Source organism: Gambusia affinis, linkage group LG01, assembly GCF_019740435.1.
Source record: "Gambusia affinis linkage group LG01, SWU_Gaff_1.0, whole genome shotgun sequence".
Lineage (NCBI taxonomy): Eukaryota > Metazoa > Chordata > Actinopteri > Cyprinodontiformes > Poeciliidae > Gambusia > Gambusia affinis.
Window position 1 is genome coordinate 40,734,404 of NC_057868.1, and position 26,830 is coordinate 40,761,233.

General features: G+C 43.4%; 3 protein-coding genes across 4 annotated transcripts; all 3 read right to left on the reverse strand.

The window, feature by feature from the left end:
- Window positions 1-2,094: 2,094 nt before the first annotated feature.
- LOC122833628 (PHD finger protein 20-like) lies at window positions 2,095-11,212 on the reverse strand. The gene is given in 17 exon segments (XM_044121388.1): window positions 2,095-3,838; window positions 3,924-4,161; window positions 4,587-4,758; window positions 4,920-5,115; window positions 5,189-5,288; window positions 6,036-6,175; window positions 6,255-6,323; window positions 6,431-6,550; window positions 6,627-6,736; window positions 6,809-6,995; window positions 7,362-7,421; window positions 7,809-7,892; window positions 7,968-8,288; window positions 9,018-9,102; window positions 9,632-9,803; window positions 10,295-10,374; window positions 11,090-11,212. Coding segments are annotated over 16 exon segments (2,271 nt in total). The 5' UTR covers window positions 11,090-11,212; the 3' UTR covers window positions 2,095-3,701.
- A 1,246-nt stretch (window positions 11,213-12,458) lies between these two features.
- On the reverse strand, window positions 12,459-20,368 carry ccdc135 (coiled-coil domain containing 135). 2 transcript variants are annotated; one of them, XM_044121052.1, is made up of 18 exons: window positions 20,266-20,368; window positions 19,470-19,594; window positions 18,579-18,717; window positions 18,369-18,494; window positions 17,943-18,137; window positions 17,727-17,873; window positions 16,699-16,917; window positions 16,482-16,619; window positions 15,921-15,987; window positions 15,711-15,839; window positions 15,507-15,635; window positions 14,779-15,014; window positions 14,452-14,649; window positions 14,143-14,253; window positions 13,666-13,767; window positions 13,395-13,589; window positions 13,146-13,288; window positions 12,459-12,677 (listed from the first exon to the last, which is right to left on the reverse strand). In XM_044121052.1, the coding sequence occupies exons 2-18, from the start codon at window positions 19,586-19,588 to the stop codon at window positions 12,590-12,592; spliced, it is 2,481 nt and encodes an 826-aa protein (XP_043976987.1). In that variant the 5' UTR covers window positions 19,589-19,594; window positions 20,266-20,368; the 3' UTR covers window positions 12,459-12,589. The 2 variants fall into 2 exon arrangements, with proteins under 2 accessions (XP_043976987.1, XP_043977071.1); XM_044121136.1 differs by having other exon boundaries at window positions 19,470-19,641; window positions 20,266-20,350.
- Window positions 20,266-25,290, reverse strand: LOC122833555 (C-type mannose receptor 2-like). The gene is made up of 6 exons (XM_044121266.1): window positions 25,248-25,290; window positions 24,425-24,609; window positions 23,233-23,449; window positions 22,491-22,823; window positions 22,310-22,407; window positions 20,266-21,190 (listed from the first exon to the last, which is right to left on the reverse strand). The coding sequence occupies exons 1-6, from the start codon at window positions 25,282-25,284 to the stop codon at window positions 21,080-21,082; spliced, it is 981 nt and encodes a 326-aa protein (XP_043977201.1). The 5' UTR covers window positions 25,285-25,290; the 3' UTR covers window positions 20,266-21,079.
- Between the last annotated feature and the right edge of the window lie 1,540 nt (window positions 25,291-26,830).

Consider the following 26,830-nt stretch of genomic DNA (forward strand, 5'->3'; position numbering starts at 1 on the left):
AGTAAATACAGCTGAACTTTACAGCATCCTTTAATTCTGCTTCATGTTCTTCCAGACAGAAGAACACTTTGTAAAAAATAAAAATTGTTTTTCTCATTAATTTCTCTACAAATTTGCTTTGAGATCAGTTGGATAATTTGAGGTGTAGTTCATAAGTATTTCATTTTTTCTGATTTACCTCATTTTCCCCCAATATGTAATGTGTTTGTTGATGTAAAACATTTAAATGGAGACTACCATCAGTTAGTAATCTACTTCTGCAGTAAAAATGGTGAAATGTTCTCAAAGTCTGTTTTGTTTAAAGCAGACATGAAACAGTTTATTAAAATGAGGCATAAAGTACTTCAATCACAAACTGTGGTCCAAATTTATGGAACTTTTTATTTTAATGAGTAAACTATTGATATAATTTTCTCACAATAGAAAATATTAAGTAGAGCACAAGAGATATTTGTGTTTTTAGAACTAGGCTTTTATGATAAGTAGAACCACGAATGTCCAGAGACTTCACTGAAAAACAAACTTTATTTATTCTGTCGTTATTGAATAAATTTGTTCAACTGAGCCTAAAAGAACTAGGTCATTTCCTTTACTACTGCAAACACACAAAATCTTTTAAAAACAATAAAAGATTTCTCTACAAGAAACATGAAAATCAGGATGCTTCATTTAACTGCTTTTTTTACTTGGTCTGCCAGAATTTTAGAGTCAGGTGACAAAAAAGAGGATGGATGGATGGATGGATGGATGGATGATGGATGATGATGGATGGATGATGATGGATGGATGATGGATGGATGATGGATGGATGATGATGGATGGATGATGGATGGATGGATGATGGATGGATGATGGATGGATGGATGGATGATGGATGGATGATGATGGATGGATGATGGATGGATGGATGGATGATGGATGGATGATGATGGATGGATGATGGATGGATGGATGGATGGATGGATGGATGATGGATGGATGATGGATGGATGATGGATGGATGATGATTGATTGATGATGGATGGATGATTTATTGATGATGATGTATGTATGATGGATGGATGGATGGATGATGGATGGATGATGGATGGATGATGATGGATGGATGATGGATGGATGGATGATGGATGGATGATGGATGGATGGATGGATGATGGATGGATGATGGATGGATGATGGATGGATGGATGGATGGATGATGGATGGATGATGGATGGATGGATGGATGATGGATGGATGATGGATGGATGATGGATGGATGGATGGATGGATGATGGTTGGATGGATGATGGATGGATGATGGATGGATGGATGGATGATGGTTGGATGGATGATGGATGGATGATGGTTGGATGGATGATGGATGGATGATGGATGGATGGATGATGGATGGATGATGGATGGATGATGGATGGATGATGGATGGATGATGGATGGATGATGGATGGATGGATGATGGTTGGATGGATGATGGATGGATGAGGGATGGATGATGGATGGATGGATGATGGATGGATGAGGGATGGATGATGGATGGATGGATGATGGATGGATGATGGATGGATGATGGATGGATGGATGATGGATGGATGAGGGATGGATGATGGATGGATGGATGATGGATGGATGAGGGATGGATGATGGTTGGATGGATGATGGATGGATGGATGGATGATGGATGGATGGATGATGATGGATGGATGGATGATGGATGGATGATGGATGGATGGATGGATGGATGGATGGATGATGGATGGATGATGGATGGATGGATGGATGATGGATGGATGGATGATGGTTGGATGGATGATGGATGGATGATGGATGGATGATGGATGGATGGATGGATGGATGGATGGATGGATGATGGATGGGGGACTAAAAGTTTGGACACCCCTGTTGCATGACGAGGTAAATAAAACACTTTGAATAAACTGATGTGTAGAAAAGTAAAACTTCACAGGAACCTTTTATAAAACTTTTGTGAATTTAGTTTAATGTGTTCACTGCCAAATAAAGATCTTTTACAAAATGATGTTTCAGAATTATGTTCATGGTTCAGGAAAAATCCAGACACAGAAAACTTGCAGCAGGTCATGTTTCAACATTTTTATTCAATGGAAGAATCTCTGAAAAACAAAAACCTCCATCCTGAAACTAAATGAACAGCGAAGCTTCGAGGCGTTAATGAGGAACATCTAGAGCTTTACGTCTAAACTACTGACAGGAGAGGAAACAGACGCTTTAACGGCGTCGCCATCAGATCAAAACCAGCGGGTAGAACAAAGTGTTGAAGACATTTTACTGCTTTATTTTCAGGAAAAAATCTACTTTCCTCTCTGAAAAACAGTCCATCCGTCTCTATCAAAATAAATCTACAGGTTTGTACAGTTTCTTATACAAGCATAAAAACATTCAGATTAACATTTGTACATTTCCAAGCTGTGCTGTGAAGAAGCACCAGCATCTTTCTTCTCACTAAACTGAAATGAAGCAGCTCTTTTAGCTCAGTAAAAAGAAACAAAAAATGCTGAAACTGTGGGAATGAAAACTGATTCTGCTTGTCTGTAGAGGGAAGCTCATAAAGCACCGATGTAAAAACAAAACTACAGAAAAACAGAATCTAAGGTCTGGGAGCTTTTACAAGTTATCTTCATTAAAACAGTGAATATTTGAGTGGATGTGACAGAACTTATGCTGTACGGATATATAAACAGGTTTTAGTTGGAACCAGACTGTTTGTAAAACACCAACATTCCTGCAGGATCTGCTGCAGAAGAGCTGAAATCATCAGTTTCATTCAATATCTGGAGTGGAAAGTCAAGCTCAGCAGATGAAGGATTAATCAGCCAAACATGGATCAAGTTTCACTCAGATGAATATTTTTCATTTGGCCGACAGGTTTTTATTCTTTCTGCATTCACCTTTTAACCAGAAACATAAATTTAGTGCTTTCCCACCTATGATGGCCAACAGATAGATCTGCTGCTGCAGACGCTTCCCTGATCTCCTGGATCATCATCTTCATCATCTGACCCAGGAGATCAGGCGGGTAACAGAACCGCAGCAGAACCAGAACCTCCACAGGGCTAACGCTAATAAAGCTGGAACAAGGGCCAATCAGGTTCTGTTGAACCAGACCAGACTAATGGATCACAGAGAAGATCTGAACCCTTCAGGATTGGATCAATTCTGCTGTCATCACATGTCAGACAGAATGATTCAGCTCAGATGATCCTTCATCTGTCCTCAAGTGAACCGAACCTGAACCTCAGAAATAAATCCGTCCTGATCCATCAGGAGTTTCATCTGGTTTATTCTACAAAACCAGATACCTGTATCCAGGTATCCTGCATACAGTCTGTTCACAGCTGAACAAATGAAGCTTCTGGGGATGAAACTGAAACTCTGCTGCTGGAAAAAAAACTAACTTTAAAACTCATCATTGTGTTTTTTTCATTTGAAATTACAAAACAGGAAATAATTACAGTTGGTATTAACATTAGTGCAATTACAAAATCTGAGTTATAAAATGATCTGTGTTCATGTTTGGAGGCGCGTCTGTAACCGGAGCAGCCAGCCAATCAGAGGACAGGTCAGAGAGGTCAGCTCCAGGTTTAGTCTCTTTTTACAAAAAAGTTCTTCCAGCAGAACCGACTCACAGAGCGTTACGTTTCCACTCGCCTGCGGCTGTCAGTCGCTCAGCGGCAGACTGCCAGGCGCCGCACAGTACACAGGTCACTCAGCAGGCGCCTGATTCGCTGCTTCAGCTGCGGGAGGCGGGACAAAGGGTCTGGAGGCTCCAGCTCCCCAGAGTGATCCAGCCAAGACTCCAGAACTGCAGGGAGAAAAAGAAAAGTTTCTCAATTTCCTCATCAGAGTGGAAACATAAATTTAAAACCTGTCGTGTGTCCGTGTGTTACCGTCCAGCTCTCGCTCGATCAGGTCCATCCTGGCGGTGATCTGGTGATGCAGCGCCTCGACGTGCTCCAGCAGGTTGAGCCGACACTGAGCCACAGACACGGCGGCCTGTCTGTGGGCGTGGCCGGCGTCCTCCGAGCGGCTCTCCGGTTTGATGCTGAGGAAGAAGCGAGCGTCTGAGTGGCTCACGGCGTCGGCGTCCATGAAGCTCAGAGACGGTTGTTTCCTCAGATCTTCAGGCTTCAAACAGAAACAATTAGAACCCAAGATTTCTACATTTTATTGTGCTTTAATGGGATTTCATGTAACAGGAGGTTGGTTTTAAATAAAATAAAATGATCACTGAGCTCCCACTGGGGTCGGCTCATTTTCCTCTTATTACTCGGCCAAAACTTTGACTGGATGGAGAACACCTGTGGACATCAATCTTAATGTCTTGCTGAAGGTTATGAGCTGGATTAAGGTTTGGACTTTGACTAGGCCACTCCAAGGCTTAAGTGGTTTAATTTACAGAATGTGCCAACTTTCTTTCATTTGATAATCTCCTCTGTGTTGATCTGTCTCAGAAAAATGTGAAGAACTTAAAGAGGTGTAACTCTGTCTGCAGGGAGCCTCACAGAGTGTGAAGTTTATTTTTTATTTTCGTTTCCTGAAGCCAGACTGACCTCTCCTACCTTGTCCTCAGCCATTTCCCATGATGCCTCTGGTTTCTGGTAGCAGTGTTCGCTGCTGACGTAACAGATGGGCGGCTCGTCCTGCTGGCCGGATGTCAGGTTCAGAGCCTCCTCCTGTCGCCATGGCGATCTCCACAGCTGTAGGTCGGGGTGGGACGGAGAGCTGCACAGACAGAGGCAGAGCTGCTGAGGAGTTTCTGTATATGTGCGCCCCCTGGTGGTGACTCTGCTTCAGTTTCTATAGATGTGCGCCCCCTGGTGGTGACTCTGCTTCAGTTTCTATAGATGTGCGCCCCCTGGTGGTGGGCTGACTGCTGTACTCACTGCAGCAGGCTGATCTTGAGCTGCAGGCCGCTCAGGACCTGGTGCAGGCTGTGCGTCTGGGCCAGCAGGTGGCTGGTGTGGGAGATCTTGGAGGCGTTGATTTCTGAGTAGTTCTCCTTCACGCAGGACAGGCCAAACATGTGACCCGAGATCAGCAAATCGGGTTCAGACAGGAAGCGCTGGGCCCGCCTCCAGCCTGCAGAGGAAGCAGACGGATCAGAAGGTTCCTCCTGTTTTCTGCCCCTGCAGCGCAGCGGAGGGGATCCTACCTGACGTCTGCCTGCAGTAGTAACAGATGTAGTTGTTAGGAACGTTGTCTTCATATAGACCCATGCAGGTTCCATGCTGCCAGCACAGACACGACTCGCACTGTAGAGACACAATGGCAGAAAGAGATTCCCTCTGGGTTTGATCCATATAAGACCATCAAACAATATCACAGAAAAAAAACAAGAAAAGATTGAATTTATAGAAGTAAAAGGAGAAGCTGACTAGAAAAGGTTGATGGGAATGCTAAAACTAAAATAGTTCCTTCCATTTGGAAAGTTTATGTTTGTTTTCAAGTTTTTACGCTAGCTGTAGGAAGATTTTTGGCTTTTTTGAAAAAGAGTTAACGCTACAGGGGAGACGTCTTGTTTTCAACTTCTACTTCCTGTTTATCACAGCCATTAATAAAGTCAACACCTGATGAAAAAACGCTTTGCGTGGCTGATTCGCTCCAGATTAACGGTGACCTGACATTTTTATGCCAACTTCACAGTAGATGGAAGCACAGCCAGTATGAATTTTATTTCATATTGGCGCGCCGGGCCCCGAGGCGCGCCGGGCCCTGAGGTACACCACTACTAAAAGGTCAAGAGTGACAGGACAGGTTTAGTTTAAGAGATAGAAATCAGTAAATTCAGAGCCCAGAATCTGATCAGTTTTACTGATTAATTCACTGTTTATTAATGTCTCAGAACCACTTTGGTCTAAATTAAATGAAGTATTTCTCTTTATTTCAAAAATAAAATATTAAAGATTTTCACACAACATTTGTGAAAATTAAACCCGATGCTGATTTTTTATGGACTGTGTGTGTGTGTGTGTGTGTGAGTGCGTGCGTGTGTGTGTTACCTGAATCATAAAGTCGTTCTCTTCGTCCACCTCACACACGCACCTCACCACCTCACAGTCTTCCGTCTCCATAGCAACGGGCCAGCACGTGTCCTCGCCGCTCTCAGCCGTCAGCGTCGACCAGTCGCTGCCGTCGTCGACTGGAAGCAGAAACAAAATCAGCGTTTTGTTGTTTTTTTAAAGAGCAAAGTGAATATCTGGAGTGTTTTCTGCTCGGACCGTGTGAGTGTGAGAGCTTCAGAGTGAGGGGCGGTCGGTCCGGGGCATCGTCGTCGCTGCTGCAGAATCCTGCAAACAGGACGAACACAGAGATAATCCAGAAATCAGGGTAAACTAATCAGATTAATAATCTGAACTGAAAAGCAGGCTGAGGAGGAATCCAGAGCCTCCGTTACCTGACTGGCTCTTCTTCTTCTTCTTCTTTTTCTTCTTCCTCAGTTTGACTCGCAGGAAGTGCTTCCTCTCCTTCCTGTCGTGTCCTCCTGGTTTTTCCTTCCTCTCCTCCTTCTTCAGCTCTGCAGACAGAATTCAGACGTTTGGCTCATTTTGTCCCACAGAAACCTGTTTGAGAATCACTGAGCTCCGACCCACCGGTCCCCATGATGCTCTGCTCTCTGTCGTCACGGCGACAGGCGCCGGTCTGGACGTCGGCCTTCTTGCTGGACGGGAAGTCGCCTCCTTCAGAAGCAGACCTTTTCCTCCTGCAGCGGCAGTGGAGACAGGAGGTCAGGGGTCATCACAGAGGCTGTGGTGCTGAACTCAGCTGGACTCACCTGGAGGCCTCCGGCTCGGCGCCGCCGCTGTCCAGGTGCTGCTCGGAGTGGTAGTACTTGATGTGGTAGTGCAGCAGGCTGGCCTTCCTGAAGGACTTGGAGCAGCCGGCAGCCGGACACTTGAAGGGGTTGTGGTCCAACTCGATGGACAGAATAGGAGGAGGCTGGTTCTTTATCACCCTGTAGACTGCAGGAGCACACAGCCAGTGACACGCTGCAGAAACAGAACCTAAACAAATACTTTGGTTTCTGGTGCCAACATCTTGAAATAACACAAAAACACTTTCTCATTTTGCTGAGAGGTAACTTCTCAGCAAAATAAAGGAGCTTGTTTTGAGTCAACAATGTTATAACTAAAACTGTGCTTTTCATCAATATCAGGGAATAATTAACTTAAAACAAGCTCCTTTATCTTTCTGAAAAGTTATTTGTAAATTAGTTTTGTCTTATTTCAACTGTTCTGAGATATTTTCCATAGAAACCAGAAATACTTGGAAGGATTTTGTATTTTTGCAGTGGGGAAGATGGAGACCCAGTGGTGGGCGGAGCTTACGTGGCTCTCTGCTGAACTTGTGTGTGGTGGGAAGGTGAGCCTGGCGCTCCATCAGGACATCTGAGCAGGACGAGAGGAACATTGGATGAACTGGAGATGGACCGATCCTTAAATGAGAAACTGATCTATCTACCTTCACAAAGATCTAAAACTGAAATCCCGACAATATTTAGCAACTTTTTCTCAGACAAAAAAAAAAAAAAAAAATCAGAATTGGCACGTCCAGCTTTTCAAAGATCAGTGATCAGCCAGAAAACTGATCAACGCTCCTCTAATTTGGATTTAATCTGCTCTAACTGTGAATTCAGGATTTGAGGGAAACACTCAAGCAACAGAGGATGGAAATAAATCAGAAGCTTATGAAGCAACGCCACAAAGTTATCACCAAACGGAAACACAAGATGGACGACTACAGGAAGAACAACCGACCTGGAGCTGATTGGTTACCTCTGTCTATGTGGGCGGGGTTAGGAACTGCTGCCAGGGTGGCGTCTGCTGTGATTGGCTGTTTCTGAACTACATCACTTCTGTCTGAAAGACGAGAAAAAACAAACCATATTTACCTTCAAGCTGAAGAGAAACATCAGGGGTCAAATCTTAACTCACTGTTTTCTATCTTCTTCTTCGTTGGTGGATGAGAGGACGAAGGCTCTGCTGTCTTCCTCTCCTCCTCCTCCTCTTCCTCTGCTCCTTCCTTCTCCTCTGAGGTCTCCTCTTCTTCTCCTCCCTTCTTCTCCTCCTCCTGCGTCTCCTGGTCCTCCTGGTTCTTTCCTCTTCCTCCCTCCTCCTTCAGCTCTGACCTCTGACAGCAGCATCAGATGTTTGGCTCATTTTGTCCCACAGAAACCTGTTTGAGAATCACTGAGCTCCGACCCACTGTCCCCATGATGCTCTGCACTTTCTGTCACAAGCGACAGGCGCCTGAGTCTGGACAGTCAAGCCTTCTTTTGTTCAGACAAGCAGCTTCAAACATTCAGAACCAGATGTGAACAAGCTTTTTATCAGAGAAACATCTGTGTTGAAAGATGTGAATCAGGAGCAGGCAAAGAAAAAACATCCTGAGAATAAAGTCAAAATAACCAGAACTAAAGATATAATGACAAAAGAACAAGCTCATAATATTAAGAAAACAAAGTTAGAAAAAAACAGAAAAAATTTAAATGATACAAAAGTTACCAGAATTAGGTTGTAATAATATGAGAAAAACGTCAAATAAGAAGGTTGATGCAATACTAGAAATAAAGTCAAAATATCAAGAATAAAGTTGTAATATTAGAACAATGAAGTAATAATTTTACTTCATTACTCCAACATAAAAAGTAATCAGAAATTAAAAGGAGGAATGTTGAGCATTTTAAGAAGTTAAACTTTGTGATCAGTTTTACAAATAAGGATGATTTTTAATATCAGTGTCCAGTTATTATAACTAGCAGGACTTTGAAACAAACGACGGTTTATTCAAGGAACCAATGAGACTCTAGACGAGCTGCTCCAGGTGACAAAATGTTTTGCTCTCATTAAAGAAACTTTTCCAGTAATTTTACGATTTTTTCCAGGTAATATTTTGTGTTTATTCTAGTAATATAAAACTTTATTCTGATAGTTTCATAAGAAACTCTTATGTTCAGTTGTTGGAAGGTCAAAGTTGAGTCTCACCGTCTTTGTTGACTTTGAGGATTTTGGCCGGGTAGAAGCGGCAGTCGGTCCAACAGGCCAGAACTTTGGAGCCCAAAACGAAAACCTGAGAGAGGAAACAGGAGAAAAACGGAAACCTGATGATCTGACAGAAACACGACAAGATGGAGGAAACGCTCTGGATCCGGCTTCAAACGAACCGAATCACACGAATGTTTCATGTCAGACATTTCTCTCACTGTAAATAAAATACTTGCAAAATAAAATGATTATTTAGAAAATAATAATGTAAATATTTTAAAATATTTCATATTTGTTAAATAATTTTTTGCATTTTTAAAATAATCAAATGTTATAACAACATAATCAGATTTAATATTTATAAAATAAGCAGAAACAAAATGTGTGAATTTTTTTTTAATAAAAAATAATTTAGAAACTTTATTATTTAGAAAATAATCAGACTGTTTTTCATTTAAAAATCTGTTCTTATAACATATTTTTAAACAATCTGTTATTTAAAAAACATATTTATAAATTAAATTCTAAGGTTTTACTTGTAGCAATAACCAAACATAAAAACAATTGTAACCATGATAAATAAACAGGTTAGCATTAATAAGCAGCGTCGGTACCGGCTGGGCCTGCGGCGCCGTCAGGCCCTGCCGCCTCAGGCTGACGCGCTCCAGCGGACGAAGGTACGGCGAGCTCCAGTGGAACCACTCGTTGTGTCGACGGCTCCACTGGCGGTAGTGGACCAGAATCCGCTCCTTGTCATAGTCGATCTTCTCAATAGTGGCAGCATACCTGCAGAGACAACAGCTCAGGTGATTCACAACAAACAGGATCAGCTGAACTGATTTACTTAATGTTTCCCACCGTGAATTTAACCACAAACAACCCTGGAAACATTATGTATAAAAAGAATTTGAGAAATAACTTCTATTGTATTCCAACGTCATTATCCTAATGTTCCTGTTTAATCAGCACAGAACTGATGACAGACTTTTCTTCTGTCATACGATACAATTACAAACAAAGACTAATACACTAGTTTGGGCTGCTGTTAGGAAAGTTACAGTCAAAAATTAGTAACGCATTATAAAAAAACATATTTTTATAATTTTAAGTAACTCCCCAACAAAGCCATTATTTTACTATTTTACTAAAGTTGGTTGAGTTAACAAGTTATATCATTGGAAAGAGGCTGACTGGGCAGCTAACTGGAACACCAGAGGATGGCTAGGAGAGTGAAAACATATGCTGGGTGTGTGAGTGTGTGTGTGTGAGAAGCAGACCAGTTCTTTTGTCGATCTCGGGCCTCCAGCTGAGCTCCGACCTCGAAGGTGATTCCTGACCTGTCTGGTGGAGTCTTCATCTGCCGGACAAAGACACAGAGCCGCCGTAGAAGCTGAAACTTCTCGTTGTGACACATCATGAATGTTTGTGTTTGTATTCTCTCAGTTGTCCAGGAGATGGCGCTGTCTGAAGAGCTACTTTCTGAGCTTCACACATCAAACCCCGCCCAACATTTCATCCTTTTGTTTTCTACGTTTCTGAAAACACTTTTTATATCGTATGTGTTCATAATTAATATGTAAAAGAAGACAGAAAAGAAATTGAAAGCGAATACAATTAAAAACAAAGACACGCCTCCCAGCCTCGGACGCTGATTGGCCCACAGAGCTGTCAGTGGAGAACAAGACCCGCCTCCCAGATCCTCAGATATTTGACAGCGGCTAAAAGCTAATGCTATCTGTTGTTGTTAGCGTCAAACTGCAGCGAGCAGCGCCGCGGCTCCCGGCTCAGAGTTGTTCACAAACACATGCTACTCATCTTCCACTACGTTTCAAAGCAAACGGGAGAAGTTAGCATGAGAGCTGTGCAGCTCAACGGACTGAATCTCCATTGACTTTGAATAGATGAGCTAACAGCTAACAGTTAGCCTCAGCTGAGATGAAGCAGCTCAGTCTCAATAACAGCCTGAGCTGTGACCGTGAGCCGCTGCTGCTGGAGGAGAAGCATTCAGAGAACATCCAACCTGCCGACGGGTTGACATTCTTATGAAAAGTAGCGACAGACCGCCTGTTTACCTCCGGATCTGCTCCTCAGCTGCTCCTCATACTCCGACGGATGCACAGCGCATGCGCCAGCACGGAAACTCAGCTGTCCCGCAGAAGAAGCCTTAAGAGTGAGCGTGTAGTCTGAGGAGGAGTAAACCTGAAAGCTAGGTAGTTATAAAAGAGCAGATCCTGATTTATTTATCGGTGGTTCCTGCGTGATTGGTGCGCTGCACATCTACCAAATGTATGTAGGGGACAGAAACATAAGAGATGCTCTATTCAAATGATATCAAAACAAAACCTTTCTGCCCTAAATAATAAACTATGTGCGGTAGAAAAACATCCTTACCTTGAACCATGGCGGTGGCAGCATCATGCTGTGGGGAGGCTTTTCTCCAGGACGGATGGGGAAGAGAGCTGCACAGTGTAAACCATTTCTGCATGGAGTTTGCATGTTCTCCCTGTGCATGGTGGGTTCTCTCCGGGTTCTCCGGCTTCCTCCCACAGTCCGAAAACATGACTGTCAGGTTAAATGATCTCTCTACATTCTCCCTCGGTGTGAGTGTGTGTGTGTGCGTGGTTAGCACCTCCTGACCCCACTAGGGACAAGGGTGTTAGAAAATGGATGGATGAGGATGGGAAAGATGCTCAGAGTTCATTAAAGATAAATATTACGCAAATATTTAGCAAAGCTATTTTTAATTTAATTGTTATAGTTTTGCTTAGCACTTCATAATTTTTACTAACTTTGTAAACGATTAATGCAAAAACCTTCCACTAAAATTATCAGATGGTTAGTAACTTCATGTTTTGCAAAGTTTCAGCGGAATAAAGTTCAAAATGAATACAATTAAAAACCAAGACATTCCTCCCAACCTTTCAAGAGCAAATATAGTTTGCATTGGAGTTAGCATTAGCTTCAGCTACCACTGATCTAGTGGTTTAGTGTTAGCCAAAGGGTTAGCAGGGTTAGCACTGCTAACAATTTAGCTAGCAGTTCCAAGTTCTGCCCATATTTATTTCCATCTTGTTGATCACATGACAGCGATGCTGTTTCAAAATATATATAATACATAATATCAGTAAATATCGCTCATTGGTCTTAGCAGGAATGTTAATTGTGACAGTGGCCCAAAGTTGTCATATTGGTGCATCACTAGTTTAGATCAAAGCTGATCAATGGGTTAGAATGGCCTAGTTCAAGTCTAAATCTAAATCCAACTATTGACCTACAGCAAAATGTTTACAGATTATCTCCATCCAGTGAGGCTGAGATTGATCTGCTTTATGAAGAAGAACAAACAACAAATTTAGTTCTGTTTTTTCTTCCAGATCAACTGAATCAGCAATGGAAAAAAATCACATTCTGGATTTTCTAGATGCTACAATTACAGAAACATCAAAGTCCAAACTATTTATTCTGGTTGTCTGATTGATCCATGGCGGTTTTAGAGCGTCATCATGGATCAGTAAAGAAAAGGACACAGAGTAGAGACTCCTGGTAGGAGGAACAAACGGCTGCTGCTGAGTTCAGTGGCTGAAGTGAGAGGCGAGCAGAGGGTTCTGCCGCAGCTTCACCAGGAAAGTTTCATGTTTTTCCTCTAGTTTCTCCTTGTGCCTGTAAAACACACACACACACACACACACACACACACACCCACACGGCTCAGCAGGCTCCTACAGGCGCTCTGGTCCAAGCGTTCTCAAACTCTGCAGTTCTTAATCTTGTTGTTGATTTCATCTTTCTTTTGATGCTGTGATGATTTTTATTATTTATCCACAGCCTCTAAAGATGTTTTATGCTGTGTGATGCATCACTCTGTGAGAATTGCCAGGTTGCTGCCGGCAGACTGTCTGCAGTACGTAGGAAGTGGGAGGGGCTTACAGCAGCTCTCTGCTCTGCTCAGTCAGGACCATCACTGCACAGCAACCGGCGCTTCATGTTGTCTGAAAAATTGCTTAACCCTCTCTGCTCATCCCAACACCTGGCCCCGCCCCTCAGTGTCAGCTGGCTGAAAGAATTCCACTGAAGGCTACGCTTCCACATCCAGATTGGTTCCGCTTTAAACGGTATGTGTGTGTTTACCTGTCGAGGCGTCTCTGGGCAGCAGATATGTGAAACTTTTTATCCCAGCACAGGTGACAGGCGAGCTCCGCCTCCTCCTGGCTCATGGTGGGGTCATGCGGGTGGTTCCTGCTGTCATTCTCCTCTGCTTGGGTCTCGATCACCTGAACACACATGGATGGAGGAGCGTTGCTGCAGCGATGTTTTAGAGTGAATGACGTGTTTTTATCGTCTGTCCGGTTTGAACAGACAGCTGGAGCTCTGCCGCACCGATTCCAAGTTCCTCTGCAGGAAGTTGGTATGCTCCTCCAGTTTTTCTCTGAATGCTTTTGAGCAGCCGAGGCAGAAGGAGATGGCCTCCTCTTGAGTGAGAGACTCTGAGTTCCCGAGCCGGGCCAGGTACGGCACCATGACGTCCATTCCCTGCCGATGGAGGATAAAGACCTCCTCTTTGGACGTGAGCTCCTGCAGCAGCAGACATGAATCAGTCATGGCGTCACGAACAGGACTGACCTGCTGTCTGGGTGGATTTCTGCCATACCTCCTCCCATTTCTCCCTGCAGGCCATAACCTCCTCCAGTGGAGTGGAGAACACCTCCAGCTCCTTCTCCTCCTGCTTCCTGCACTCCACGATGGTCTCCATCTGCTCACATCAAGTGAAGTCAGAATCAATCTGGACCAAATCAGAGTTTGAACCCAGACCAACAAACGTCGGTCTGGGTTCGGTTCGGTTTGAATGTGTGTGTGGAGACCGCTCCAAAAGCAGGAAGTGGACGAGTCATGGCCTTTACCAAAGAGAAATCCTACTGTGAAGAATTAACTTCATTTTTAAAGAAGTGAAGAGAGAAAGAATGTTTCTTCTCTACCTGATGGGGATCAACTGCACAGATTTATCATCATCTGTGTGGAACTAATCAACAGTCTGAGTTTTCCTTTGGACTTTGAAAGCTTCTATACTTTGAAAAGAAAACCGTAAAGATAGAAGATCTGATGTGATCCTGCTGAGGAACGTCGTTACCTCCACCAGAGACGCTTTGATTTGGAAAGCGATCTTCTCCTCTTCAGTTATCAGGAACTTCACCAACCTGTACCAGGTCAGGGGCCCAGGAGGCTCCTCAGCCTGGTCCACCTGAATACACACACACACACACACACACACACACAGACAGATTCACTAATAAAACACACCTGCACCAATGTTTCCCTCAGTCAGTCCACCATGTTGGCTGTTAGATCTTTTGGAGGGTCTCATAAACATCTGTATGTTTGATGTTCCTGTGACAGGAAGACGTCTGAGAAACGTTCGTAGCTGCAGATTCAGTCGTACCAAGAAGGTGGAGAACATGCTGTCTGTGATTGGCTCATCATCCTCTATCCTTTTGAGGCTCTTCCTGGAAGGGATGGTGCGGTGATCTATGAGGTGATAGATCAACTCGGTCTTCATCTCCGGCACCAGAAACACCCGCTGGGCCACGTCTTTGTTGATCTGTATGGAGGGGTTCCTATGGAAACGCTCCACCACTTTCTGAAACCCAAAGAACGAGAGCCGGGGCATAAAACCATGGAAACATGCGGCGCTCCCAACCGTTTGGTCGTCAATTTTAAGATTACACGTCTTTTAAAGCATTTTGTCCAGCATCAGTTTAACTCTTACCAGCACATTGAGATTCTCCAGGGTGGGTTCCTGGCCGTTCTCCGCAGTATACGGGGGGGGAATCATACCGCCCTCACGGAAATAAACATGTCTCAAGTATAGGAAGTCGTCTCGGCACTTGAAGGATTCCTTTATTTCGTGTGGCGACACCACAATCTGCTCCAGGCCGTCCTGTTCGGGGCGGTGGAACCTCATCTCCCGCTTAGTCCCAGAATCCACCGGCTTCCAGGAGTGAACTGACCGGAGCGGCAGACACCAACATTACAACCAGTTACATGATCAAATGAGGACGGACCAGGCAGCATCTTCACGTATTCGGATGTGGGAAGATTTTAAATCTTCCAAAATCCAAGAGTGAACCTGGTGAAATGAGGTCCCTCAGGCTGCCAGGAGAGACTGAACACAAATGGAGAAGGACAAAGTACAGGTTTCGCTCCAAACATCGAGTGAATGCTGGCGCCGTTTTGAAAGGAAACGGTGCACTGGAGATTCTCACACATCTCCAGTGCCTTTGTCCAGGACTCACTGAAAGTCCTGAGGAAAACTGAGAGTGTTTAAAGCAGGGAAACAAACAGAAAGGAGGGATATATTTTCTAATTCTGTTCTGCTGTCCTGCTTGGTTTTCACCTGGATATTGTTTTATTTTGGCAGTTTCTCCAGATAAAACCAGTTTAAACAAGCAGCCAGTTGCAGTTCCTCCTGGTCACTGCGCTTCGCAGTCGACTTACATAAAAGGTCGAAAACTCGTCCGGATTTGAAGCGCTCGGTGGTGGAGTTCTCCAGCTGGTTGATCTCTCTCTCCTCCAGCCCGTCACTCCTGTGCTTGTACCACTCTTTGACCCCGGCGACCTTTGTGCCTTTAACGTAAACAGACACAGGATCAGAGACGATGGCGGTTGGGGCGAAGTGAACCGTTTCTGGCGGAGTCTCACAGCTCAGGTCTTGGTACGTCGTTAATCTGGAGATGAGGCCGTCGTCGGTCACAGTGGATGAAAACCGCTCCAGCATCGCTTTCCTGTAGCGGGTCACCTTCTTCCCTCCAGGAAACCTGGTCTGCATGTCTGGGGGACAGACGGACAGGTTGGACGCCTCACAGGACAGGTGAAGGTCAACAACCTGCTTCACGGTTGTGACGCCGTTACCTTTCCTTGTGATGCCGATCCTGCTGACCCAAGATCTCATCAGGAAAAACTTCCTGGGAAAATCTTCCTTCAAGACAACAATTCACAACTAATGGATGGACGGATGAACAGCAGTGAAGTAACAGGTTACTGTAATCTGATTACTTTATTTCAGGAACAAGCCGGGTTTTAAGCCTGGCGGGCCACCAGGCTGCACTTGCCCCCTCCAGGCTGAGAGGAATGTGAAGGAAACAACAACATTCCTCAAAAGAGGAGCTCTACTTTTGATAATGTAAGATTTTCAAGATCAATAAAGTATTTTTGAATTTAAATTAAATTTTTCAATATACACGAATTAAAAAAAAACAAAAAAAGTTTTAAAAAGAGATGTTTTCACTTGATTAAGTTTTATATGATGGAATATGCAGAAGAATCAGGCCTTTGGGTGGATTTATCCATTATTCAGGGGATGCATCAGTTTTTGAAATGCAACTAAATAAAGTGAGCATTAAAGTAACTAATTACTTTTTGATCCAGTCAGTAAAGTAACTGGATTACTTTACTTCCTGGTGGCGTTCTGACCTCCAGTTCGCTGGTGAGTCGTCCGATGAAGCGGTTCTCCATCCTGCGGTGGACGGCCTGGATCAGCTGCTGCTGGCTGACGCCGTCATGGAGGACGGGCTCCCACTGGGTCGAGTTCTCCAGGTCAAAGTTTATGTCCTGCTCACAGCAGAGGGAATCTGGTAAGAGTACTGGCTGGTGATCTGGACCGGTTCTGTCTGGTGCTGTGTGGACCCACCTTGCAGCCGGTGTGGCAGATCTGCCGGTTGACGTAGTAGTTGAAGGGGTTCCACAGGCTCTCGATGCCGTGGAAACTGTCGTGGACGGTCGGATAGCTGCAGCCGGTCAGAGGGTCGATGAAGAAGTTCTCCTCGATGCTGCGCCGGCCCGACAGAACCAGAACCCAGCTGTGGACCCGGAAACCATACAGGGCATCTGGAAGATGGGTGCTCTCCTCCTGCTCATGGAAGGAAACAGGATGATGAGATAGATGGACGAAGGACCGGACTAGGAATCAATCAATTAGTCACAATAATCGATTGATTAATCATGCTTAGTAGATTGTTCAAATAATCATCAACTAATTCATTAATCAATAAATCGTTAACTGGAGTACACAGACTCAAAAAGGCCAAATGCAGAGAGGATAACAGAGCAGTAACTCAGCAAAAACTATAAAAAAAGAAGCTTTGCATTTAAAGGTGCAGTACGCAACTTTTATTTATTTATTTTTCCCCCCACCAGGGGGTCCTTTTTGTGGCTCTAGTGTACCTTTTATCATAGCAGGCTGACAGGAAAGGGGGAAGAAGAGGGAAGAAGACATTCGGCAAATGTCGTCGGGTCTGGGAATCGAACCCGCGACGGTCGCGTCGAGGACTGAAGGCCTCCAAACGTGGGGCGTGCTAACCTCTACGCCACCGGACCACGCCCTGTACGCAACTTTTATAACGATCTGTCACCATGTTGGGACAGTTTGTTGTGACAGATAATCTGTGAAATGATCGCTCTCCTCCACCTCCACCCTCATCCACCACTGTCATCTGAGGAAATGCACCCTGGGGAACCGGTCGGTCCTGCAGAGTAATATTAAACCTGAACATCAGATTTAGACCCTAAACATTTGATGGGACGGATTTCTGCTCACACTCATGAATTTTAATATTAATTATTAGCTGTTATCTGTTTTTCTGGTATCTGTTCACACTATGAGATTCCACAGGTTGAACCTTTAGTTATCGGGTTCGGTGGTGAGCTGGAACATTTTACCTCCCGTAACTCCTTTTCCAGGATCTCAGCAGCCTTGGCGTCCAGCGACTTCTTCTCCTGATTTAACAGGAAACGGCTCTTCAGCTCCATCGAACACTTTACTCCGTACTTCTTCTGCGTCTGGTCCGAGGTTTCGCCCGGGTCGCTCTGCAGACACAAATCCACTCAGAAACCTGAGTCTGCAGAGGTGTGTGTGTGTGTGTGGGGCAGACCTGCCTTAGCCTTGGTGTCCAGCAGGGGGCACTGCTGCAGGCTGAGGTCCAGCAGACACATCTCTCTGTCAGCGTAGCCGCTGACGACGTAGGCGTCGTAGTTGAGGCCCAGCAGCAGGCTGCAGAGCAGGGTGGACGACTCGAAGCTGGTGGCCTTCTGGCTGCGCAGCACCGCTGTGGGGGAGAAGAGCTGGTCGGGCTGCAGGGCCCGGTCCACAGCAGGACGGTCAGACACACACTGAGGACATGGACGTCCTGATCGAACCTCTGATTAACGGGTCAGCAGTCAGATACATCCTTAAACAGAGAGCTTAACGAGAAACTATCTGTCAAGGGTCCATCATTTCATCGTAGGAGCTCATTTAGCCTGTCCACTTATCTTCACCAGGTGTGTGTGTGTGTGTGTGTGTGTGTGAGTTGCCGTACTGACCACCTGTGTGGGCGGCTCCAGCAGCTGCAGGGACAGGAAGTCGGCCACCAGTGAGGAACACTCCTGCCAGCTCTGGAGCTCCCACAGGCCGGTCTCTGTGGGACGCAGAGTGGTGGACACAAACTTCTGGACGGGACAGGACAGAGACAGTTCTGGGGCTCAGAGGCTTTAATGGTGGAAGCAGATTTTAACTGGGGGAGCGGTTGTTACCCTGACTCCACATTCATTGTCCGGGTAGAGCAGCAGAGGTTTACGGTCAGGATGCAGCAGCAAATACTGACGCTGGAAGTTTTCTGCGATCTCCAGCAGCTGCTCCTCCTTTTGAGAGTTGGTCTTGTAGGATTCAGGGCTGCAGACGGACAGCAGGGGGCGACTCTCACTCACCTCATAAAACGCTTTCAGTTTTTGACAGAGGAGGGAACAATGCAGCGTTTCTAACCCTAAGGAATTTATCTCCATCCAGATGTAGAATGTAAAGGACCTGGTTCATTCACAAGGCTGTTAGTTATTTTAAAGCTAGAAAGAGATGATTGCCAATTCATTTACAAAAGTTTAGTTCAAGTGACAGAAGTAACAGTTTGAAAGTATAGTGTCAAAAGTAAAACTATGGGTACTACTTTAAAATAAATGTGCATTTCAGCAAAATTATGGAAAAAATGCTCTACCATAAATCAGTTCAGAACATTTTAAAAGACAAAAACGATGAAGTCTGAGACACATTTGAGTTAACAGTGAGGAGAATGACATGCTGCTTTCAGCTCATATTAATTTAATGTAATTATTCAGAAAGGGAAAAATTATACAGGATTTTTCTTCTTGCTGCTCCCTTTTTACTGAGGTAATCTGTTTGTTAATTACAGTTAATTAATTTGTTAAATTGAGTGAATAAAGGGTTTGATTGGTATGTTTAAGAAGTTCGAACCCTTTTATCATGAAAAAGAGATACTTTGATAAAGCCTAAAGAAAAGCTGCAGCAGATTTATCTGGTTATTTTCAGCCAGTGTTTTTCAGGCCTGTTGTCTGTAACCCTGAACATCACAAATGTTTTTCTGTTCATTATTTCTCAGCGGCCTGCAGGCTCTTCCTGCCGGAGTTGCTCACATGATCACATCGTCGCTCACTTCCTCCTCCTCCTCTTCCTCCTCCTCCTCGGACAACGCCATCTTCTTCTCCATCTCTTGGAATTCATCGTCAAATACGAACTTCCCTCCGTGCTCCATTTTCCTCTGGAACAGTAAACGTGGTTTTATGTTGCGTTTGCTCTCTGCAGATGCTGTGAAGCCATTAGTAAAAACCTGAAGAAAATCTTTCATTTTTATAATAAATTAAAAACACAGAGCAGACTGTTTCTGTTCACAAACATGAACTTTTTATCTGGAGCAACAGGAAGTAGAGCAAAGATGTGAAATTAAGAAGTTTTAAAGCTTTTCATAAACAAATATCTGAAAGCCTGGTGCAATAATTCGATCATTTCAGTTCTGGTGAACTGGAATCGAACCTACATGAATTTTATTTATTTAAAACATGTTTCAAACATGTATATGTTGTGCAAGAATAGCTACTGTTGTTGCCAGGAACTGGATTCAAGAGGCATTGGTAATTTAATTTGAAAAACCTGTCTTGCATAAATGTATGTAGCTATTTTCCACCAAGTAATAAACATTATAATAATAATCTTTACAGGCTGAAGGTGACATGAGGTCAGAGGTCATGAAAACGGAGGAAACAGCAGCACACTGAAAACCCTGAACGTTGCTATGCAACAGACCGAAGCTAAAGGTGCTAACTGTGGTTAAGTTTAACCGCTAAATAAAAACAAATTTATAGCAGTTAAATTAATTAGAGTCGGCGAATTAAACAGGTCAGTCCACAGAAAACATAAGAAACATTTACTCACCTGATCTAAATATTGTCGGAGTCGTTTTTAAAGCAAAGAAATCAGCGATTTTAAACCAGAAACTTTAATTAAAGCGGTTACAACAGGACCACTGGTTCTCTGTATCCATGGTAACAGAACGACCATGTGACGCATTACAAAGATGCGTTCACGTAGCTTCGTAGATCGTAGAACTTTCATCCATTTGCCGATTTAGAGTCTCCAGAAGGCCAATAAACTGCTTTGACTTCTTTGGATTTTTTATTTTATACTTTAAGTTATCTGAAAAGTTTAAAGCGGAGATGTGTGGAGAAGTTTAAAGTGAGTTCAACATGTAAATAAGAGCTTTTACAACAACATTTCCAAATGCTGGTGAAGTTTACTTCCAGAAATACAATTTGAGCTATGACACACAAACACAAACAATTTTCACATTTATTTTCTCATTTGTATTCCTAACAATTAATATTTGTCATTTTTGTATTTTTGATTGCATTTCCAACATTTGCATCTGTTTAAATTTAAACTGAGATAGATGAAATGTTTTAAATCTAGATTTTAGAGAAAAGGCACCAACAGCTGCAGGATACATAAAAATGTCAGATATATTTGGATTAAACATATTAACTGTAGAACAAACTGGACTATAATGAAACAAAGATGCAATTTCTGCCTTTGCACATAATTTGCTTCTAACAAAGTGAATTCAGTTTAAACTATAAGCTCTACTAAAAAAACCCCATGGCTATTTATATTAAAAAACATTAAATATTGGTAATATTTAATTTGCTCAGGAAGATTTGGGCGATGCTGATCCATCACTGAACTCTGCGTTTCAGTTGTGGTCGTCCTGTTTCTCCTGGTAGAAGACGTTTCCATCCGGCTGCTTCATCCACCTCAGTCTGATCTCTGCAGTCACTCCTTGGTCTTTCAGCTTCTGCTGGAGCTGAAATTAAAATTATAATTAGCAAAAACAGGCCCTCTTTTACAAAGTTAACCCGCGACAGCCGCATCGAGGACTCAAGGCCTCCAAAAGATCCCCTACGCCACCGCGGCACGCCCCACGGTCAGCGGTAAAAGTTCCATCATCTTCACTGGAAATTATGCCAAGAAATATTTTTGTAAAATGAATTTTACCTCTGAACTCCAGTCTGAACAACCGATAAGTTCAGCTTTCAGCTAAAAGACATTTAACCCATAAAGGCTTCATGTACATATTTTAGTCTGTATGAATCTTTTTGATTCTGTGGGTGTTACAGCAAACCCTACGGAGTTTTCTTAGCATCCCCTTGCAAAATGTTTGCATTTTTTTGCCATACTGTCCCTATCTTGTCTTTCTGCTAAGATGTTTCTATGTATGTTAATATCTCACTAGTGAAATATCTGAAGATTTATATTGTTTCTTTAGGATATAAAATGTAACACCAACTTATGTGCAAAATGCAAAAACTAAACAGGTTAATCTTGGAGCTCCCATCTCTTTCCATTCCCTCTAAGACAAACAAAAACTTTCCATAGGAAACTATTTGGAGTCATTTTCATAAATTTTCGACTGACAGCTGTGATTGTGTCTTCTTCATGTTGGTAGTCTGAAAGGTTAATAAAGGGATGTTTTCATGTGCAGCTTCATCTCCAAAAACATGAACATGGAGTTAATAAATCAATTTTCAAACAGTTTCTACACCAAAGAGTTAAGAATGTGGAAACATTTTTATAAAGGTTCTTTAAAGGTTTTAAACCGACGTGTTACCAACATGACTGCATGCAGTCATAGTGACCAGGGGGGATTTTCTAACTTCTTGCAAAGGAACACAATATTTATTGTGAGGGAATGGAAGGGGGCTCCATGGAAACCCACAATTAATACAACTTGTGCAACTTGTTGTTGGTTTTAAAACTCATTGCAGTTGTTCAGTGGATGGGAAATCCTGCCAAGACCTGCAGTACAAACCACTTTACATGAGGATGTGATGATGATGAGAACGTCTTCAGCACCAAATCAAGAAGTGTCACCAAACAGGACAGATGAAACCTGCAGCCAGATAGAGTGTGAGGCGTGTTGGACCTGGTTCAGCAGGCCTCCCTGCACAGCGCCGTCCTTCAGGTCCACAGAGGAACTTCCCACCAGCTTCACCTTCATCACATGGTCTGTGGACGGCACTTCTGCAGAAACACAGTGTTTTATTAGCAGCATGTGTTTGGACCTGCCTCCATCTGTGATCATGAACTTTTAATGATCAGCTGACCGTCGGAGCAGATGAAAGGTTTGGTCAGGCGACATTCCTCGTCCACCCAGCGTCCGGAGTTGGTAAAGTCCATTATTGCGCAGTTCTCCACTGGACCGTTGGGTTCTCCAGACCCCCAGTAAGAATATGTGAGCAGGGACCCTTTGGACCACTTCCAGCGGTCTCTGAACAGCCCCAGCCAGACGGCCTCCCCTGCAGGTTTAGCTGCCTTTATGTTTTCGTTGTCAGCAGAATGTCTCACACTGGCCAAGTCAGTGTGGTGGGTTCTGCAGTAACTCTGAGCCTGAGTCCAGTTCATGAAGGTGTTGATGAGCCTAAAGGTCGCCGTTTGCCCTGAACACAGAGAGAGGCTGATGGTGGACATGTTGTATTCTCAGCACTGGTTAGATGTTTAAATGCAGACAGTAACTTGATGATGTTTTAGTTCATCTGAAGTCAGATCCAAGAAAAACGGCTAAACTTTTATTCTTTTTGCAGTAAACATGAAACCGTTTCTGCAGAGAGGAACTGGTTGCATGTTTTCCCAAAGACAGAAATTCTCTAACTATAAAAAATAAAAAGCTTTTTGCTTTTGACCTTTTTTGTTTCCCAAAACATTTTATTCTACTTTTATAAACCCTGGGTGGAAAATTTCAAAAACATTTGAATTGCAAAGTGTTGCATTGCTGTACTTTGAGACACATGATACGCTCAACTGACAGAGAAATGAAATAGTTAAATAAAACTAAAACAAACGTCTCACCGCTGACAGTAGAGCAGATCACTTTACGCAGATTGTCACAATTATTATCGTTCCATTCTCCGTTTCCAAGCATCTCCAAGCAGCCTTCTCCACCCTGGCTGTTGTCCGGTTGTCCAGACGGCCAGTTTCTGTAGAGAGCCTCAGAGTTTTGGTAGAAAGTGTCGTCTGACAGAGACCACCTCCAGCTGTCCACATCATCATACAAACCAATCCAGGCCTGCAACCAACAACAGCTGCTTTACCCCAAAGGCCCTCTGGGAAAACCTTCGATTGGTTCAGTTATTATGATGCTGTTGGTCTGAATATTTTAGCATGTACAGATGAAACCAGACGTTGAAATTAACTATATTCAAAGATATATGAGAGTCTTTTTCCCTGTCTAATGTCAACAGCCTGAAGTTTGGCTGCATCGTTTGTTGGTCGTTTTGTATCAGATCTCAGATTTATAATCTGATTTGGTGTTAAATGAGGCTGGTTGTTACCGTCCAGAAAGAGAACGATGACGTCACAGTCTGTCAGCTTTTAATGTTAATGTTTTTACAAATGTTTATTAAAATATTTTAACAACTTTTGTGTTTATTTGAACTAAGCAGTCCAAATCTGAGAGGAAGCTTTATTCTTTGAATGACTTTAAATGGTTGTGGCTGAATGGAGGCACATTCATTAGAGCTTTGCTGCCTTGCAGTAGGAAGGTCTTGGGTTGGAATCCAACCATCCCTTCCTGCATAAAGTTTATATGTTCTCCCTGTGCATGAGTGGGTTCTCTCTGGGTTCTCCTACTCAGGCCTGAACCTGTGGACCCTCTATTGACCAATGACTGCAGGAGGAAAGCTCCACGGCGCCACACTGAGGAGACGAAGGTTGTCAGGCTGTATCTCACTTCCTCACGTGGTCTGATGTAATCAGTCCTACTTCTGCAGAGATTTGCATCCTTTCCTGACAGAGTTACCCTGAGTCACCACCTCCACTGAGTCAGGATGTGAAGTGATTAACATTGCAAACTTTATGGAAATACATCCTGTTAGGCAGCAGAGGACGCAGAGATTTAAAGATCACAAAGATTTGTTGTTTTATGAGTGAAGCTGCATGTCAGATCAGATGTAACTGCAGCAGAGAGGAAGCAACAACCATTTCACACTTTTACTGCAGTTTAGACTCAAAGAATGAAGCAGAGACTGAGGGGTGTGTTTACGTCAGTTATGGCGGCCATTTTGTTTGAGTCGACCATGATCCTGAGGGTCGTCACGACCTTGGCGCTGTCCACCGTCACCAGGTCTGTGTAGGTTTTCCTGCAGTAGCTCTGAGCGTCGCTCCAGATCATCGGCTCATAAACGAAGTGGAAATGGATCTTAGCGAGAGTGGAGACGACCCACAGAGCTGCAGCAACACGCAGCACAAAGTCAGGACAAACAAAGATTTAATGTGAGAAGTTACCACATGTACAGAGCCTTACAAAAGTTTTCACACCTCTCCTCACGTTGCAGTTTTATATTTGGGTGTTTTTGGGACAAACAAGAGAAAAGGTTCATTTTTATGTTGAGTTTTAGAGTTTTAGAGAGGAAACAAGAAACTGAGAGTCCTGTTATGAGTTTACAACCAGCACGTCCCTTAACCAACCCTAGTCATGTTCATCATGGTGGTGGCAGCATTATGCTGTGGGGATTCTTTTCCCTGGGGGGAACCAGGCTGATGGAGCTTCCAGGTAAATCCTGGAAAAAAACCTGCTGGAAAGCTGAGAGGAGTTTCAACCACCCCGAACACACAGCCAGGGTTGGTCTAGTCAAAGTCCAGAACTAAATTCAACTAAGATTCTGTGATAAAATGTGAAAATAAACTTTTATAGATGGTTTCCATCCAATCTGAGGAACTGCTTTCAGTAGAAAACTGAAAAGTTCCTGGTTCTAAAAAGTCTCTGGCTGCTAAAAGAGAATTGGTGCTTATTAAGGCTCCACATACATCGTATTATAGAACTACATGTCTTTACTATAGTTCATAATATTGATTAAATCAGTTACCTGATGCACCAGTGATGTAGAGAAGAACTTTCTCCATCCTCCCGTCTCCACTGGTTTCCAGTCTGTGGTCTCTGACCTTTAAACAGCCAGAGATCATGGACTCCAACTATTTGCATGTCAGTGAACTCATGTTTGTTTTTACACATATATTTTCACACATGCTGTTCATTTGACTCCTGGTTTCACTTCCTGCAGGTGTGACTCACCTGGTGGATCAACGCCTTCAGGATGGAGAGTCGCTGCTCAGCAGGAACCCAAACATCACTGGAGCTTCATGATGTTTCATAAGGATTATGAAACAGAGAACAACAACATGGTCCAAATCAAACATGTAAATAAGAAGAGAGTGACGGACGAGAAGTTTGACTGATTTTTCTCTTTTCAGTGCTTTTATTTTTACAGATGAACTCATTTAAACATCCAGACACAGAAAAAGATTCTTCAGCTCCATATTTCATTTCATTTATCCCAGAAGAGAACAGATTTCATCTGAGTTTAGTTTTAAATGCAGAAGGCTTCAGTTTACAGCCGAGGAAGTTAGCATGATGCTAACAGAGTAACCGAGGAGGAGACAAAACACAAACAATTAAAGAAATAGAATAAACATCAGTGTTTTAATAAACATCATTTTTTTGTTTCATGACTTTCAGAATTAAAGTCTGATTTCCTGTTAAACTATCAATAATCTGGGTTTTACACACAGAAACAGTAAATCTGCACACAGATATTTTTCTCCTAAGAATGACTCAGGTTTGGTTTTAGAAAGATGAATTTATCACAAATGTTTCAGTCACATTTGATTAAGCTAAAAAATCTTAATGTTCTCATTTCATTTAAAGCCTCAGAAAACATGAGATTTTCCCCTGGAGCAGATTTCTCCCCCTCATTCTTAGACTTTCTGCTTCCAGCTCAGGTTTCCTTTCAGTCCGTCATCCTGCAGCTTCTGTCTGAGCTGAAAAACAGGAACAAGTCATGTTACCATGACGACGCAGATGAAACCTGGATCTACATCACGGCGTCATCAGGTGACTATGAACACATTGAAGCACTGAACAGGTGATTGGACCAAATGACTTTCTCCAGCTAAACAGAAACTGAAGTTATTATCTTTGGAAAGAAACGATCAACCAAAACAAGAGAAGTAAAATCGACTCAACTCCAGGAAACTGACCGACCCAAGATGAGCCAAAGGAAGAACCAGACCTGGTTGAGCAGGTCAGGCTGGACCGGAGCATCATCCAGGTCCAGAGTGGAGCTGCTCAGCTTCACTTTCATCAGATTTTCTGCAAAAGGAACCGGGTCTGAGGAAAGAATCGGATCCTTTAAAGAGGCAGTATTATGTGTTTTCCTGGCACAGAGACCCATTTTACAGTACAATCAACTAACACAATTATTAAAGTTAAAATTATTCTCTGGTTTTGGACTGGACGGATTTCTGCTCATTTTTATGATGTGTATCCATAGAAACCAGCTGCCAGTTTTGGTTAAAAATGTATGTCGATCTGCACGCTGCAGCAGGAACCAGCAGGAACCAGCAGGAACCAGCAGCACCAGCAGCACCAGCAGGAACCAGCAGCACCAGC

Excerpts from the sequence above, each read along its gene's own strand:
- ccdc135 (XM_044121052.1), bottom strand. The coding sequence starts at position 19,588 with ATGGAGCACGGAGGGAAGTTCGTATTTGACGATGAATTCCAAGAGATG. Across the intron at positions 16,918-17,726 it reads TGGAAAAGGAGTTACGGGAG|GAGGAGAGCACCCATCTTCC; the intron begins GTAAAATGTTCC and ends TTCCATGAGCAG. Across the intron at positions 13,768-14,142 it reads TCAAAGCGTCTCTGGTGGAG|ATGGAGACCATCGTGGAGTG; the intron begins GTAACGACGTTC and ends TGATGTGAGCAG.
- LOC122833555 (XM_044121266.1), bottom strand. The coding sequence starts at position 25,284 with ATGGAGAAAGTTCTTCTCTACATCACTGGTGCATCAG. Across the intron at positions 23,450-24,424 it reads AAATGGCCGCCATAACTGAC|GCCTGGATTGGTTTGTATGA; the intron begins GTAAACACACCC and ends TGTTGGTTGCAG. Across the intron at positions 21,191-22,309 it reads AGGGAGGCCTGCTGAACCAG|CTCCAGCAGAAGCTGAAAGA; the intron begins GTCCAACACGCC and ends TTTTAATTTCAG.